This window comes from Onychostoma macrolepis, chromosome 02, assembly GCF_012432095.1.
Source record: "Onychostoma macrolepis isolate SWU-2019 chromosome 02, ASM1243209v1, whole genome shotgun sequence".
In the NCBI taxonomy this organism is placed as follows: domain Eukaryota; kingdom Metazoa; phylum Chordata; class Actinopteri; order Cypriniformes; family Cyprinidae; genus Onychostoma; species Onychostoma macrolepis.
The window spans coordinates 19463473-19479023 of record NC_081156.1 but is presented as its reverse complement, the minus strand read 5'-3'; the positions used below and the strand labels follow the sequence as shown (position 1 = coordinate 19479023).

The window sequence follows — 15551 nt, the reverse complement described above, 5'->3', positions numbered from 1 at the left end:
AACCAAATATCAAGCATCTAGCATTGTGTTTAAATGGAACGCGTTAAATGTTACAAAGTTTGACCATAAATTCAACCAAAGGCAAGTCCGGTTTTATTACTGAAAAATCCATGTACATTGGTTGTGTTGTGTTTATTCATTAATAAACTGTGTGGATCATGCGAATGAGAAATGCTTGCTTGCACAGATTTTCATTAAAACTATTCACTTTGATTTTTTTTTTTTTTTTTAATGTATGTATCAGTAACAGTTCTTCAGAGCAGAGCAGATGATTTACTATTTGTTATCGATTAGTAGCGGCATAAAAAACTTCAAATAATACATTTTACTTTCGCATCCAAAAAAAAAAATATCTAGCGAGTTTTTCCAACCTCAACACAGAATATCCACAGCTACAGTATGTCAGACTATCAGTACTATGAGTTGCGATGCAGAGACAAATTTAGGACTCTTTGGCCTTTTTGGTCTCTCCCTTCACCGTCATTCTCTTCCTCTTGACTCCAGTTTGCTCTGTTGAGATACATAACTTTTAAGTATCAGAAAGATCATGCTCGAGCTGCTGGAATCTCACACGAAATATGAAGAGGGCTTCTGACCTTTGCCTGTAGTTTTATTTTGCTCCTCTCTCTGAGCTGACTGCCTTGCAGAATGTGAGGAGGAGGAGGAGGAAGAGGAGTCAGGGAGCTCCTTCCTCTGTCTGTGACCCTCCAGCATGCCTATCTCCTGGGCATTTCCTAGAGAGAGGGGTGTGGTTTAGTTTAGAAGGGGGCAGAGTACTATTTTAAGGAGTGTATTAATATCTGCCTTTAATTTAAAAAGATGTTTTTCCAACCAATTATACTTTAGATTACCAGCCAGTTTCCCCAAACTGTTTTGATGATGATAATTCTGTGTGATGCATACTACACCTCTGACATCCAGAGATAAAGATGCATTTAGAGAGCATAAAACAAAATCACAACGCTTGTTAGTTTTGTTAGGCATGCATTCTGGTAGCACTGCAGCCAGCTTCATTTGGCAGAGTTGGAAGGCATTGATCAAAGACATTAAAAGGCAACAGTTAACAAATGTTATTCTGCGTAACAGAATTCAAGATACCTTTACTATCCATAATTTAACAAAATTGTTTGAGACATTGTTTCAATTGTTTTTATTAAAATAAATTTTATTTTTCTTTTAAAACTCACCATTAGATATCAAACCCTTCTGTCTACAACACTTTTTTTTTTTTTTTTTTTAATTACACTTCCATGAACACTTTTGTTTATTAATTAAATATATTACTGACAATATTGCATTGCATCACAGCTTATTAATCTATATTAAAATTGTTAGAAATTGTATCCATATCAGAATGTACATTATTTTAATGGCTTATTAAGGAAGTTACCACTTTGTGAGAAACTGCCCACTGTTTGTATTATGTTTCTGGTTTGAAAATACTTTAAACGTTAATAATGTTCAATATAAATTGATCATAACTGAGTTGAGATAAAACGATTACTCACTCTAAACACCAAAAGATGCAGAGAAAACTAAACATTTTGTTATAAGAGAGTAGAGAATTGTTAGTTTAAGCAAACAAGCTGCAACACGCTCCAGTAATGATTGGATTTGGAAGAAAATCAAAGATCACTCTCAGTTAAAGCAAAACTTCATAGACCGCAGAGCTGCCACATCCCCAAAAAGGATGAAACTCATTTATTTAGGTTCAAATTATTTTACAAAGTACACAAAGTTACTTGAATGGTCATAAATCAGTTATATTATTAACTCCGATTCTCATCAGGTCATTAAGTAATAACATAACAACTATAAACAACATTTGTTGTCTCACATGCAACAATGAGGGGAAAAAAAAACATTTTCATTAATTAAAAATAATAAAAATTGCATATCAGTACAATGAATCTAGCACTCTACCAGCATTTACAAATATGTTTAACAAATGAATTAGACAAGTTGCCACAAGGTTTGAACAGCAAGTTACGTACTCCAATTCCACACTCCACACAGTTGGTAAAGTCATGCACAATGCACAATCCTTTTTCTCCTTTCAGCCCAAAGCACTATTCAAAATGCAATGTGCATTCATGAGGACACTGCAACACAAAGTGCTCGCGGGAAGAAAAAACTAATCTCACATTATGTTCCGAAATACAAGTAAAATTACACGTATCCTGCGCAAAATAGTGACAGTCCCCATTTATAAATATATAAACAAAAAATTGTTCAGAAACAACAGTCTAAAAAATGGAAAAGGGAAAAGTAAAACACAACAAACAAGCAAAAAAAACGGAATGTACAGACATCTGAACGACAGTACTAACATTGTTTGAGCTCAAGTTTGTGCTGAAAGGGCTCCATTATCTTACTTGTGTTCCAATCGCAGCAGTTGTTCCTTACCATTTATGGTTAGAGATTTTAACTGTCCATCTTCTTCCACTTCTACACGTTCCTGTCCATTCTCAATGATTCTATAGAAACAAATAAATAGCACATCGATGAACTTCAGGAAAGAAACATTTAAAATGTTGTTACAGGTCGTGTTGCTTATGTAGCTGTTTTGACATTTGACTACTTTCATATCTTAAACCTATCCACCTTGTTTTGCAACATGAAAGGAAGCTATTTCCTGTGAATGTGTGAGACTTCCGATTCAATAGCTGCTGTAGGTAGATAATCGGAAGAATATCAAAATGCAGTCAAGGGTGAAAAAAGCTGTGTTTGTGATTACAACAATACATACACATGGTCAGAATTGTTGGTACCCTTGGTAAATAGGATTAAAGAAGGCTGTGGAAATAAATCTGCATTGTTAATCCTTTTGATCTTTTATTAAAAAAAAAAAAGTTCACAAAAATCTACACATTGGCCACAATTAACGGCACCCTTTTATTCAATACTTTTTGAAACATCCATTTGCCAGTTTAACAGCTCTAAATGTTCTCCTATAATACCTGACAAGAGATCAGAGACCATTCAGAATCACTCCAGACCCTTCAGATTCCCCGCTCCATGTTGGTGCTTCTTTTCAGTTCACCACTCATTTTCTATAGGGTTCAGGTCAGAGGACTGGAATGGCCAGCAGAAGCTTAGTTTTGTGCCCAGTGACCCATTTTTGTGTTGTTTTTAAGGTTTGTTTTTGGATTATTGTCCGGTTGGAAGATCCAAACATGGCCCATTACACAATTTCTAACAGAGTCAGTCACTTATTAATTTTTTTTCTGTTGGTATTTGATAGAATCAAAGATGCCATGTGTCTAAACAAGATGTCCAGGACCTCCAGAAGAAATATAGGCCCACAACATCAAAAATAGCAGTATATTTCATTGTACACATGGGGTACTTGTTATCCCTGCGTTCACCAAACCCATCTTGAGTGTTTGCTGCTAAAAAGCTCATTTTTAGTTACATTTGACCATAGAAGCCAGTGCCATTTGAAGTTCCAGTCGTGTAAGATAACTGAATATGCTGGAGATTGTTTTTTGGTGAAAGCATTTTCTTTTCTTGATTTGATTTTATTTCTGACCCCAAAACTCAACCTTTTTCTGCAATTCTCCAGCTGTGGTCCTTGAAGAGTCTTTGGCCACTCAAACTCTGCTTCTCACCGTGCATTAGGACGATATAGACACACGTCCTCTTCCAGGCAGTTTCATAACATTTAATGTTGATTGGAAATTCTTAATTATTGGCCTGATGGTGGAAATGGGAATTTTCACTGTTCTAGCTCTTTTCTTAAAGCCACTTTCTAATTTGTGAAGCTCAATTATCTTTTGCTGCACATCAGAAATATATTCTTTGGTTTTTCTCATCGTGATGGATGATTCATTTGGAATTTGGCCTTTGTTTTGTTTTCCCACCTATTTATATTTCTGTGAAACAGGGAGCCATGGCTGGATAATTTCATGTTCATAATCACACTGGTGTGCTCAAAATTGTGAATATGAATGGGAAAATATTTCAGATATATTTTACTCATAAGAATTTCTAGGGGTACCAGTAATTGTGTCCATCATGTATTTGAGAAAAACATTTTTCATAAATGATATTTCCCCCCATTTTAAATTTTTATTCTCCAATGAAAGCTTAGATTTTTGTGATTTAAAAAAAAATAATAATAATATCAAAAGGATTAACAATGCACATTTATTTTCATAGCCTTCTTTTATCATATTTACTAAGGGTACCAACAATTCTGACCACGTGTGTAATATAATAATAAATATGACAAAAAAAAGAAGAAAAAAAAAGAGCTATTTTGTACAGCTAACAATAATTAGTAGCAGACAAAGGAAGCCTAGTAAAAATGGCCACACCCACCCAAAAATGAAAATTCTGTCATTAATTACTCACCCTCATGTCGTTCCAAACCCGTAAGAACTTTCATCTTCAACACAAATTTAGACATTTTTGTTGGAATCTGAGAGATCTCTAACCCTCCCATAGACAGCAATGATATTACCACGATCAACGCACAGAAAATTAGCAAGGACATCGGTAAAATAGTCCATGTGACATCAGGGGTTCAACTGTAATTTTACGAAGCTACGAGAATACTTTTTGTGTGCAAAGAAAACAATAATAACACAACTTATTCAACAATTATGCTCCCCGAGTTACCATCTTCCACCATTTTGGAGAGTACCCCAGAACGTAATCAACGTAATCAGCGTTGTTTACGTTAAGCATGCTCGCGCTGTCTACTGAATGTAAACAACGCTGATAACATTGTTCCATCAAAAATATCTTAATTTGTGTTCAGAAGATGAACGAAGGACATGAGGGTGAGTAATTAATGACAGAATTTTCATTTTTGGGTGAACTACCCCATTAAAAATAAGATGGATAGATTAAAACTCTGGAAAGATGCCTACCTTTTTGTAGTAATTTTCCTGCCATTGATGAATTTAGTGGAGGTTGACACAGAGCGGAAGCTGCCCATGCCTCCGCCACCGCCACCGCCTCCGCCTCCGCCACCACCACCTCCCCCTCCCCCTCCCCCTCCACCTCCACCAAATGAAGTCGAAGAGAAAGAAGTAAATCCACCTCCTCCCATATGCCCAAATGGGGAGAAACCTAACAAATAAAAAGAAAAAAGAAAAGAAAACAATACTATGGCACCAAAAATACATTTTCAAAATTCTTCTAATCCATGAGTTGTCCTGATGCAAACTGATGTAAACGTATAGGGCCTGACCCCTATAAAAACATATCATACACCCTGATGTTTGACTTCTTGTACAAGTTTCAGAATTTTTTAGGCTGGATTTTGGTCTTTATATTGAGCAGTTTGTGTTGCACTTTTACATCAATTAAAAAAAGATTCTGAATTGAAGCACGAACATTATTTTAAACATCTAACCTGCATCAAAAGATGAAAATCCTGCCCCGAAAGGTGGGAATCCCCCAAAGCCCCCAAAGAAGGACCCTCCTGTCCGGCTCCTGCTCATGCCCCGCTGGTGGTGGTGGTGGTGGTGGTGCCGCCGACCGCCACCAAAGAAGTCATTACCAAATGGATCTCCACCTAAATATGTAAAGAATTAAGCATTTATTGACCTTATGTAGCTCCGCCCTTTTTCAGCGCTGTGCTTGTTGACTTCTGTCTTCCGGATTGTATTTCCACAGCATGAAGGTCAGATCTTATGGATTTATGAATGAACCGCTAATTTTAAAAGCTTACCTGATCTACTGACATTTGTTCTGACATTCAATTCAAACATTACAATTCTCATGATACATATAGTTAACTCTGCAATAAGTAAATCCAATTCACCAGCTAATTACTCTGCAAAAGCAATGCTACATAAATATACACATAAGGTCTGAAGAATTGCCTAAAAAAATCTAATTTGACAATGAATGCAAAACAAATAACACTGAGGTAAACACAAACTCACCAAAGAAGTCTGCAAATGGATCTTGTCCACCAAAGAATTCCCTGAAGACATCCTCTGGATTGCGGAATGTGAATCCTCCAAAGTGGTCATTATTAAAGTGTCCTCTTCCTCCTCCTGTCCAAATGATGAAAAAAGTGACAGGTTCAAACATACCATATTTGTATATTATTTATATACATATATTTATTCCAAATTAGGGATTAATAAGAGGACCAAACATCCTGTTATTAAAATTCACTGTAGGATGTAATTTACCTCCACCTGGAGTTAAGCCTTCTTTTCCATATCGATCGTATAAGTTCCTTTTGTTAGCTGTAAGAGAGCAAACCAAGAGTCATGCAACTATATTTTGTTAATGAACTCATAGTAAAGCTGAAAATACTAACATAAAATGTGAGAGACCATACAGATTTGTTGCATAGCAACTGTCAAAAATCTAGTAATTATATAACACATGCACCAGCCCTGAACCAGACACTGTGGTTGCAGTACCATCAAGTTATTAAAGGTGCTGTATGTAGGATAGAGGTCTGCAAGCCCATCGGGTCCCAACGGAGCCCGACACATTGAGTCCATTCGGGCCGGGCTTGGGACATTTTTTTTTTTTTTTTTAATAGATCGGGCTCATTTAGCTTCTCTCCTTTTATTGTGCCCATATACGCGCAGAGCACACATGGCTACTTTATTAAATACTGATTATATTATAAATATTATACATCGCCTAAGCAATACGCAACACATGCACGCATTAGCATACAGGTGATAGTTGACCATGCAGAGCATCAGGGAGAAGTTGGAGCGTGGAGTTTCAAAAAGTTCCCAATGCTTCGGGAAAAGCTGCATTTTTGATCAGCCATGCATTTGATGATCCTGACTCGATCATCTTTAGAGAGAAATGCATCTTTAGGGATTTTATAATGAAAGTTTTTGTTTTCGATTCGAATTATTTCGTTTTAAAGTAGTAATTCAAAGCTTTCTACAGATACTATATTTATCAAATCAGTGTGGCAAGTAGGCTATATGCTGTGTTTCGGTTTTTCAGAAGCGCTCCACTTGCTCAAAACCAAAACTGCTTTTTTTTTCATCTTTTTTTTTTTTTTTATAAAAGCACGTTTTGTTGATATTGTGAGTGCACACAAATAAAAGTAGACCCTTTACAGTTCCGAACAACGTAGCCTATTACTCTTACCTTTATGAGCAAAAAATGACAGCGTATTTTGAAATGTTTCCAATGCAAGTGATCGTTCTGGCGCTTCCTGTAAAGCGCGCTTCAGCTTCCACTCTCTGCACAAACTACTGGATATACATCAGTGCACATTTATCTAGGTCAAGCATTTAAACTAACATTGTGGAGCTGTTTTATAATTATAGATTTAATTTTAGAGAAGTCGTGATGATTTGAGAAAGCTAAATTGATCAAACATAGGATAGGCTATGATTAACTCGCTGTCTGCCGCTGGCCGCTTGGTCGTTACTTTAAAAAACAAAAACTTACATTTAACGAATAAAAAAAATGCTCCAAACGTTTTTCTAAATTAACTTAATAAAATAACGAAATGAAATACAATCACTTTGCCATTTCATAAAAAACTGAACTATTTTAATAGCTGAAACAGTAGTAGATAAGCTGTTTTGGGAGAAGGGGGAAAAAAGACGGGCTTGGGTCGGGCTCAGGCCGAGAATTCTGATGAGCTGTCGGACACGGGCTGGGCTAGGGCCTGAGCGTCTCGGGCCAGGGCCGGGCTAGGGCCTAAATTTTAGGCCCATGCAGGGCTCTAATGTAGGATAGACATACAGGTTGAACTAGGTATTGCAGTCCAAATTCAAAATATTGGAGACAAAATATTTCTAATATTGGATTCAAAATATGTTTTCACCCGCCCCTCCTCCTCAGACTTGACGCACACGCAGGTTGCCAGATTAACGACACCGAACGAGCGCACATGCCGATGAATGAAATTAAATACGCTGTGTTTTCCGGCAACTGGCAACCCGCGGTGCTGAAATACAATTGAGTAAACTGGCAGTGGGCGGGTTTCACAAACCATAACACAAACAGATATTCCGGGCCGGAATGCACATTTTCAAAGGAGAATAACTGACTGTAGCATTGTTTTTCAGATAAAGTATGTTAACTTAGCATGTTTCTTAAATATCTGCAAACATATGGTATTTTTATGCTTTAGCAGAGTCAAAATCCTACATACAGCACTTTTAATATTTTGGAATTCCATCATAAAGAACAGCGGCTACAACTGCTAAACACAACCTCTCCAAATGAAGGAGTGTCTCAAAAGTGCAGAGTCCGTACAAGGCTGATAAGGCTTAGTTTAGCATGCATTGAGAGTGTGTGCTATCAGCTGTGCCACATTTGCCTAAATACAAAAAAAAACAGCTTGTTTACAGTGTACAGCTCCTTTGATATAGCCCATTTAAAAATCATAACTGTTACTACTAGCACAAAGTGTAGGGGCAGTAACAAATACACTTTTTTTTTTAATTTTTTTTTTAGAAAGGCTCAACAGTAAGGATTTATTTTTTTTTGAAGGCCCAATCAGGCCAGTAAATCAAATTTTCACTGGCCGTGAGGAACAATTAAAAATGCTGATATTTTTAGGTAAATATTTTAAATGAAAAGAATATTTATGTTTATTATCTTATATCTTTATAATTGTCTTTATAATTTAATATCATCTAAAATTCCTTGTTAAGACTTACCATCTGACAGGACTTCATAAGCTTCTGAAAGCTGTTTAAACTTCTTTTCTGCCTCTTCCTTGTTATCTGGATTCTTATCTGGATGCCACTTGAGAGCTAGTTTCCTGTAACTACAAGGGAAATACAGCATGACTAGGTGATAAATGAGCCAAGACTGGCAGAATACCATAATAACACAACAAAAAAAACCATTAGTGCTATTATTTTGTAAATCTGAATTACTATTAAATGTAGAATAGTATGCACTGTAAGGGATATTGGAAGGACTAAGTGAAACCAAAGATTAAAGGGATAGTTCACCCAAAAATGAAAATTAGCCCATAGCATAGTCTCAATGGTGCTTAATCCATGAACAGCATTCTATTGTGAACGCGCGTACAACAGTTACCGGAAGTTACAGAAAAGTGTTTCTAACATTTTAAATATAGATATTTTTCTTACAAAAACGCATCAGTTCACTACAGGAGGCCTTTATTCACCCCCCGGAGCTATGTGATTTTATTGTGGATGGATTCGCTTTATTTGACATCTTTTGGACTGTTGAACGAAAACACTGAAAAAAGCTGCCATCAAACAGCTTTTAAGAGCCAGGACATTTTTTAATATAATTTCGATTGGATTCGTCTGAAAGAAGAAAGTCATATACACCTAGGATGGCTTGAGGGTGAGTTAATAATGGGCTAATTTTCATTTTTGGGTGAACAAACCCTTTCACTTACGCTTTTTTGATGTCATCTGGAGATGCATTTCGCTGCACCCCTAAAGTCACATAATAGTCGTCATCCATGGCAACCAACTTCAATTGCTGCAACCAAAAGGGGAATAAACAACAAAATAATAATAATAATTAGAACATATTTGCAGGCACTATATTAGGGGTGTAACGGTACACACGTGTACCGAAAAAAATCATTCAGTTTTTTCAGGAAATTCAGACAATAAATGCCATTTTGGCGCTTTTTGATGAGGTGCGACAGCTCGCTATGTAAATGCTTCAGTTCAGAGCGGAGCACGATCGTCCCTTTATCCTATTTCTAGTTTTACCTCAGGCAAGTCATTAGTGTCCACAGCTTGTCAGTTCACTAGAGAAATGAAGTCTAGAGAAAAGCATTTCGCGAAATAACTATAGCCAAATAGCTACTCATATTTTTTATTTTACCTGTTAGTGATGTAATGTATATTTAAATAAATCTTTTATCAAACAAGTTATGACAGCCACTGCGTAGCCTAAATGATTATATTTCAACAACAGTGTTGCTGCAGGATTTTTAAGCTCAGACTTTTTAAGACCTGCCCAAATGAATACCATATGAGCAGGGTAGGGCAATGTATATGGTACACTATTAACGTGTAAAGCATGATTTACAGTTCAGATACAACTTTTCACAAAAACTTTAAGAAAATGGATGAGTCAAAATTATTAATTATTATATTAATTTAAAAAAAGTATAATCAATAAATTATTATATTAATTAAATAACATACAAACACATTTTACTGTTTAGATTTTCATAATGAATTATCTTCTTGTCGATCCACCAGTTCACATTTACAGCTCTGCATGTTTGCAGGGTAAAAACAAGGGTCGATTTTCGCATTGGTCTGAACAAAAAACAACTCAATGTTCCTGCAATACCGGAGGCTGCAGTTCTAGGACCGCATTACAAGGACCTTATTTTTTGGGACAGTGCCATCTAGCCAATCCTATTCTAACAGAGGAGACCTGATTCAAACAAACAAACAAACAAATGCAAAGACTACATCTATAGAAACTAAAAATAAGATGGAAAGATAAAAAATTAATAATGTAAGAGCTAGCGTGAACTTGAGTGTTCGAGAGGGTGTCAGCAATCTCCATTTAGCCTATTTATCTGTGCAAAACAGTTCATTGTGCTGCTGGATGTTGTAAATTAGTCTTTTTATTCAAATTATTTTAAATTTATTAAAGTACAGTGGGGAATAAATTATTTGATCCCCTGCTGATTTTGTATGTTTGCCCACCGACAAAGAAATAATTAGTCTATAATTTTAAGTATTTGAACCCTTTGCAAAACATGACTTAGTACTTGGTGGCAAAACCCTTGTTGGCAATCACAGAGGTTCTTGTAGTTGGCCACCAGGTTTGCACACATCTCAGGAGGGATTTTGTCCAACTCCTCTTTGCAGATCCTCTCCAAGTCAACTCGAACCTTCAGCTTCCTCCACAGATTTTCTATGGGATTAAGGTCTGGAGACTGGCTAGGCCACTCCAGGACCTTAATGTGCTGCTTCCTGAGCCACTCCTTTGTTGCCTTTGGCCGTGTGTTTTGGGTCATTGCTAGGGCTGGGTAACATTCAAAACATTTTGATACCGGTACCTGAACGATACTTTTTTCGATATCAATTTTATGAAATCAATTGTAACAAGATCATCTCCAAAAAAAACAAAAAACTTTTGGTTTTATTTTTCAGCTGCTTGATGTTTATACAGACTCATCTCCTGAGCCACCGCACAGAGAAACAGAATGTAACCAACACAAATTAGTTTTAAGTTAAAATAGTTTTCAGTTTACACATCTGTTAGGCTACATTTACACTAGTGCGTGTTCGTTTTAAAATGCATAGCTCAGACTGAATCATCATTTCTATTCATTTTCCACTGATTTACTGATGAGCATTAGGAGCTTCCAGTGCTGTCTGCCTGTGCTCTCTCTTCCATGATCGCTGTTCTGCAACATTACATGGCCAAAACACACATTAGACGACAATCAGAAATTACAAACAATCGATGGTGGTTTAAAGAGAGTTTTGAGTAAAAGCAGAATATGATTCTTATTTACTGTCTTATGTAGCATGATGCTACAGTGTGCATGAATGGTCATGTAACGCGCTTTCGGTCGTGTAATACGGACGGAGATCTTTTCTGAAATGCAGTGGAAATGCCTATGAACGAGCACCGTTTTCATTTTAAAACAAAATGCTCCAGAGTAAATGTAGCTTTACATTTATGAGGGTTGGGACACTTTCACACTACAGCCTCACATATGTGTAACCGGCGTGTAAACTAGTAGGTGTGTTCGACTGTGCAGATCGATCGGTGTATTACAGTATCGCGAGAGCTATAGAGCAGACTGCTCCGTACGCATTTGAGAACGCGGATATCAAACACCGATTGATTTGCGCGGCTTCACTTCAAGTCGAACACACCTAGTGCTGCAGGCTTATTGGCTCACTGACGTTGACAAGATTAACCCATAGGTATCGAAGTTTGGTACCGAACGACGAGACGTTTTTCGATACTCTATGGTATCGAGGCAATTTGGTCGGTGCCTAAAAAGTAAATCGAACTCGATACCCAGCCCTAGTCATTGTCATGCTGGAATACCCATCCACGACCCATTTTCAATGCCCTGGCAGTACATGGCCCTGTCCATCGTCCCTTTGATGTGGTGCAGTTGTCCTGTCCCCTTAGCAGAAAAACACGGTGGGGATGGTGTTCTTGGGGTCATAGGCAGCATTCTTCCTCCTCCAAACACTGCGAGTTGAGTTGATGCCAAAGACCTCGATTTTGGTCTCATCTGACCACAACACTTTCACCCAGTTCTCCTCTGAATCATTGGCAAACTTCAGACGGGCCTGTACATGTGCTTTCTTGAGCAGGGGGACCTTGCAGGCGCTGCAGGATTTCAGTCCTTCACGGTGTACTGTGTTGCCAATTGTTTTCATGGTGACTATGGTCCCAGCTGCCTTGAGATCATTGACAAAATCCTCCCGTGTAGTTCTGGGCTGATATCTCACCGTTCTCATGATCACTGAAACGCCACGAGATGAGATCTTGCATGGAGCCCCAGTCCGAGGGAGATTGACAGTTATTTTGTGTTTCTTCCATTTGCGAATAATCGCACCAACTGTTGTCACCTTCTCACCAAGCTGCTTGGCGATGGTTTTGTAGCCCATTCCAGCCTTGTGTAGGTCTACAATCTTGTCCCTGACATCCTTGGACAGCTCTTTGGTCTTGGCCATGATGGAGAGTTTAGAATGTGATTGATTGATTGATTCTGTGGACAGGTGTGGACATCACTTCAGTCCATTTATGAGTCGTTGGTTTTTAAGAACGCGCAAGCAATAGTAAGTGATTCAACCCATGTTTTATTTTCAACATATCAATTACTGCCATCAGGGAAGCGTTATAGAGTTCCATTATGTAGAAGTAATCGCTATAAGAATTCTTCTATATCCATTAGGATTTTAAATAGTAAATTGTAGTAACTGTGATGGGTTTTTTTTAACTAAAAAAGTGTTGTTGTTGTATGTATTGCTGCAGCTTTGAGTCCAAGACAAATTTCCTGCAAAGGACAATAAAGTATAACTCTAACTCTATACAGGTAAGGAGCTGAGATTAGGAGCACGAGTGCTCCTAATCTTAGCTCTTTACCTGTATAAAAGAACATGGGAGCCAGAAATCTTGCTGATTGATAGGGGATCAAATACTTATTTCACTCATTAAAATGCAATTCAATTTATAACTTTTTTGAAATGTGTTTTTCTGGATTTTTTTTTTTGTTATTCTGTCTCTCGTTGTTCAAATAAACCTACCAATAAAATTATAGACTGATAATTTCTTTGTCAGTGGGCAAACGTACAAAATCAGCAGGGGATCAAATAATTTCTTCTCCACATAATCACAATAATTTGTACCGCAATTGTTTTACCGTTTACTGCACTTTAAGTGGGTCACACATCAGATGTGAAGTGCTGCGGCTAATGAACTGAAGTCTCACACATCCACAAATCTTTCTTTCCAAGAAAACTGAATTTAAAACCAAAATATATACAGAATATGTAAGCAATAAGGCACGCGAGTCCGTGCTGTATCGTGAACAAATCAGGACTGAAGGGCGTTGTTAGGCACGACGCGAAGCGATCTTCGTTCATCTTCTGAACACAAATTAAGATTTCTATGATGGAATCCAAGAACTCTCTGACCTTCCATAGACAGCAACGCAACTGTAATGTTCCCAGGTCCAGAAACGCAGTAAGGACATCGGTAAAACAGTCCATGTGACATCAGTGGCTCAACTTAAATTTTGTGAAGCTACGAGAATACTTTTTGTGTGCAAAGAAAACAAATAATAATTACTTTATTCAACAATTTTTCTACAAGTACCCAAGAACGTAATCGGCATAATCAGCATTGTTTACGCTTAGGGTAAAGCGTGAGTATGTGTTGTGATACTCTCCAAAATGGCGAAATCAAAAACAGGCAATATGGTGTCTAAAACGTAAGTCTCTTAATATTAACTTATTGTTTATTGAACTGTTGTATAAAATCAGTATCACATTAGTAAAAAACGGCACTCTTCTTGAATAAGTGTTCCCAATGTGGCTAATTGAAAGCATCCTGTGGGGCAGTCACTGCAGTGCCTGATACTAACAGGCTGTTTTCATTTCAAAACAAAGACAGCAGCATGTGACGCCTCTATTTTGTCCCTCAATGACCCAGAATCAAGCTCAGCTCTCATTCTTGCTCTCAAACACCTTGGGGCACTAACTTCATATCATGATGGGTTTGTTTTCACACAACACATAATATTTTGAGTGTTGGTAGAGAAGAATGCATGTGCAAAATAAGAGACAGAATGGTGCTAGATGTCACATTGTCATTAACAATATGACAAAACATACATTTATGAATATAAGCAATGATTTTTGGTGCAATGCAAATAGATGGCCACTAAAATACACTGAATAAAAGCGGTAGAGGCATAGTTCACCTACAAAAATGAAAGAACATTCCATGATGATTTACTCATCCTAATGTTGTTTCAAACCTTCATGACTTACATTCTTCAGTGAAACAAAGAAAATAATGTCAGGCAGAATGACAGTTTCCGTAACCATTCACTGTCATTTCATGGACAAAAGATGCAATCAAAGTGAATAATGACTGAGGCTGTCATTCTGACAAATATCTCTTTTTGCGTTTCGCAGAAGACAGGAAATCATGCAGGTTTCTAACAACATGAGGGAGAGAAAATTGACAATGATTGTTCATATTCGGGTGAACTATCTCTTTAAAGCTTCTCTATGTCAACAATCTAGCTAACCACCAACAATGCTATCAATAAATCCCATTATTACCCTCTTCCTGACTAATTAAAATCTTAGCCCTTTTTTTACCCACACTTTCAGCAGACCAAAACATCGAAATAACTCGCTGTTATTTATATTTTGACCTGGCAACCTTGGCATCTTTTAGATGAGCTAGCCACCTAGCATCAATGCTATGAGTTGGCGAGCAGGTATTATTATTATTCATCTCATAGAGTAAAACTCTGGCGTAAGCCTGGACACATATTTAACGCTTAACCTACCTTGTGTTTTAACTTTTTGGTCCACTAATCTATGCCTGTGGGACGCTGTGTCGAGCTGATGTGACATGCAACGAAGCGTCCGGAAATAACACGAATCTTCTAGGGGTTTTTCTTTTTTCTTTTGCGAGATTTGACGTCACGTCCTGTTTGAGGTATTCAAAGCATTCGCGCCTTTGGCTCTTGACTCTCTGATGAAATAAATCATTTTAGTGGACGAGTTTGACAGCTGCTTTATGATGTCGTAAAATAGGCGGCTCTGTGCGTTTTCGTCTGCTGTATGAAAAATGTTGGCTGTTATAATTGCTGTATTTCATATCATAGAGATGTCCAAGTAGCCACATATGAGCGCTTCTTTTCCTGCGGACACGTTTATGTCCCAGAGGTTATAATATAAAACAAACCCCCCTTTTATCAGAAGGTGACGTTAAAACTGTCTTCAAACATGTTATATAATGATTTTGTCTTTTATTTGTGCCGTTTCCAAATGCCTTTCTTATAGTTTCACAAACTATGAAAATACATTACAATAAATTTGAATTAGTGTTTGAAGCCACATAAAAAGAGTGATTTAAACAAACAA

General features: G+C 37.3%; 1 protein-coding gene across 2 annotated transcripts; it reads right to left on the bottom strand.

The window, feature by feature from the left end:
• Positions 1 to 70: 70 nt before the first annotated feature.
• dnajb6a (DnaJ heat shock protein family (Hsp40) member B6a) lies at positions 71 to 15164 on the bottom strand. 2 transcript variants are annotated; one of them, XM_058749231.1, is made up of 10 exons: positions 14972 to 15162; positions 9338 to 9423; positions 8619 to 8728; positions 6156 to 6212; positions 5901 to 6014; positions 5366 to 5527; positions 4878 to 5079; positions 2407 to 2477; positions 597 to 734; positions 71 to 510 (listed from the first exon to the last, which is right to left on the bottom strand). In XM_058749231.1, the coding sequence occupies exons 2-10, from the start codon at positions 9403 to 9405 to the stop codon at positions 443 to 445; spliced, it is 990 nt and encodes a 329-aa protein (XP_058605214.1). In that variant the 5' UTR covers positions 9406 to 9423; positions 14972 to 15162; the 3' UTR covers positions 71 to 442. The 2 variants fall into 2 exon arrangements, with proteins under 2 accessions (XP_058605214.1, XP_058605223.1); XM_058749240.1 differs by lacking the exons at positions 71 to 510; positions 597 to 734 and having other exon boundaries at positions 1672 to 2477; positions 14972 to 15164.
• Positions 15165 to 15551: the final 387 nt, after the last annotated feature.

Bases quoted from the DNA above. Each gene is read 5' to 3' on its own strand.
- dnajb6a (XM_058749231.1), bottom strand. From the start codon at position 9,405: ATGGATGACGACTATTATGTGACTTTAGGGGTGCAGCGAAATGCATCT. The intron at 5,080-5,365 runs GTTAGATGTTTA...TTTATTTGTTAG, and splicing joins ATTTTCATCTTTTGATGCAG to GTTTCTCCCCATTTGGGCAT. The intron at 511-596 runs GTCAGAAGCCCT...GTATCTCAACAG, and splicing joins AAATAAAACTACAGGCAAAG to AGCAAACTGGAGTCAAGAGG.